Raw genomic sequence first — 2,168 nt, forward strand, 5'->3', positions numbered from 1 at the left:
CTCTTTCCGTCTTGTTGCCTAGTCTAAAGGGTTTCATGTTTTCAATTGGCAGGGGTTGCATCACAGTTAGCTGCTAACGGTTTTTGGGGACTGTACTCTGGATATTTTAAAGACGGTCATTACAGGAGAACCATCAGGGGATTCTTTTGATCCGAATAACTGAACAATGGACATAGTTTCGCTAGAAGCCTAAAGTAGTTTCATTTTTCAAGTTTTTGGATGTTGTCATGAGCACAGAGGAAGTGCCATCGAATCTTTTTCCTAGCTCTAGGTTGTTAGGTCTAGGTCTATAAGAATAGCAATTTTTGCCTTGCAAACGGTTCAAAACTTTTATTTTAAAAGATATAGACAAGTATTTCGGATAGGAATCGAACCTTTAAGTTGTGATTGTATTTCTGAAGAGAAGATAATCAAACTGTGCCTGTAGCCTCTATGGTTACTGTTTTTCAGTATGCTTTAATAGTTTTCTATGCATCATTCAAATTCTGACATAACTTTAGAAATATATGCTTAAGATTCTCTTGATTAAACTATGTTTAAGCACTTTTTATATGGTGGATGCATGGTATTTATTACTTTATGTTAAAAGGACTTTTAGTTATATCTTAATCATTATTTTGGGCATGTAGATTATTGAATGGGCCTCAGAATGGCATGTATGTGAAGTTCTCTATGCTTCTTATTGCATTAAAATCAGTTCGGCACATCGCTTTAGAATAGCTTTTTCTTTCAATTTTTCTTTCTCTCCCTTTTCTCCCCCCAAATGAATGAAGAGCCGACTTCTAAAATCCCAGAGATAACTAAGTGAATATGCACGGGTCCCCATCACCGAGATTCCCATAAGGCTGTTTTCCTAGGAGTAATTCTAGTGATCAACAATTCGCATGGATCTTAATAGTTTTAAGAAAGGGAAGGAATTGTACAAGCAAATTGGGTGTTCATGGAAGTGGGGCTACCTTCTTTACGGGCCCCTTGGAATGGGGAAATCAAGCCTCATCATCGCAATTACCAATCACATGAAATACGATGCGTACGACCTCGAGCTCACGAGGGTCAAGAACAACATGGAACTCTGTGTGCTTCTCACTCAAACCAAAGAAAAATATGTGATTGTTATTGAGGACATTGATTTCTCGTTACAGCTAACTGATAGGGTTTCAATGCCTTCTCACACCGATGAAGAAGAGGACAAGAGGAGTAGAAAAGTTACTCTTTCTAGTATACTCAATTTCATAGACAGATTGTGGTCCTACTACAGAGAAGAGCGTATCATTGTGTTTACAACCAACCACAAGGATATATTGGATCCAGCCCTGCTGAGGCCTAGAAGGATGGACATGAAGATTCTGCTCTCTTTCTACACTTTCCCTCAATTTAAATCTCTTGCTTCCAATTATTTGCAGATTGAGGATCATTCGCTCTTTCCTGTTGTGGAAGAGAAGATTAGACTCGAGGCTAAGATGAATCCTACAAAAATTATAGAAATTTTGATGAATAAAATGGACCACCCAAATGAAGCTTTGAGTGATATCATTTCTATGCTAGATGAAAAGAAAAGGGAAAGAGATTCTTCACTTACATCTCAATCTGCATATTTTGAAAGGCAAGGAGAAAGCATTGAAATAGAAGAGCAACATGAAGGTTAGAGGAGACTATGTAGAATGCAATTCGAGTGTTTAATTTGCACTCCATTCTTAGTTATGTGTATTAATATGTGTTGTCATACTTAGACTATAATTAAACATAGGTACACCAAATCGTAGGCAGTAATTTCAACATCATATTTTCTTGTCTAACTATAATTTGAAATGTCATTAGATTAGGAAAATATATCAGTTTGAAGGAGGCCATGTTAGAATAAATCATAATAGAATTATTCATGTGTCAAGAGTATTAATTCAATGTCATTCAACTCCAGTTTACTGTAGAGAAACTCCAGTTAGATGTCATATTAGTTAGCGGGTTTGTAGGATGTTGGTGAAGGCTTTTGTGATTATAAATATGTAATCTCTATTTAGGAATAAGATCAGCAAGTTTCTTTCAGAACCATAGTGCTCCTCCATTATTATTTTTGAACAGTTTGAAAGTTGTATATGTTTTATTGTGGAAGAGATTCACAAAGGAGACTGCATCCATCATGAGGTTTGATCTCTTGATATTTAAGAGTA

At 36.1% G+C, this 2,168-nt stretch overlaps 1 protein-coding gene across 1 annotated transcript; it reads left to right on the forward strand.

Moving 5' to 3' along the window:
* Window positions 1-884: 884 nt before the first annotated feature.
* On the forward strand, window positions 885-1,646 carry LOC131035907 (protein HYPER-SENSITIVITY-RELATED 4-like). Its single transcript, XM_059220666.1, has one exon. It carries the CDS (start codon window positions 885-887, stop codon window positions 1,644-1,646), a length of 762 nt encoding a protein of 253 aa, XP_059076649.1.
* The last annotated feature ends 522 nt before the right edge of the window (window positions 1,647-2,168 follow it).

The sequence above is a fragment of the Cryptomeria japonica genome, chromosome 5, assembly GCF_030272615.1.
Source record: "Cryptomeria japonica chromosome 5, Sugi_1.0, whole genome shotgun sequence".
NCBI lineage: Eukaryota > Viridiplantae > Streptophyta > Pinopsida > Cupressales > Cupressaceae > Cryptomeria > Cryptomeria japonica.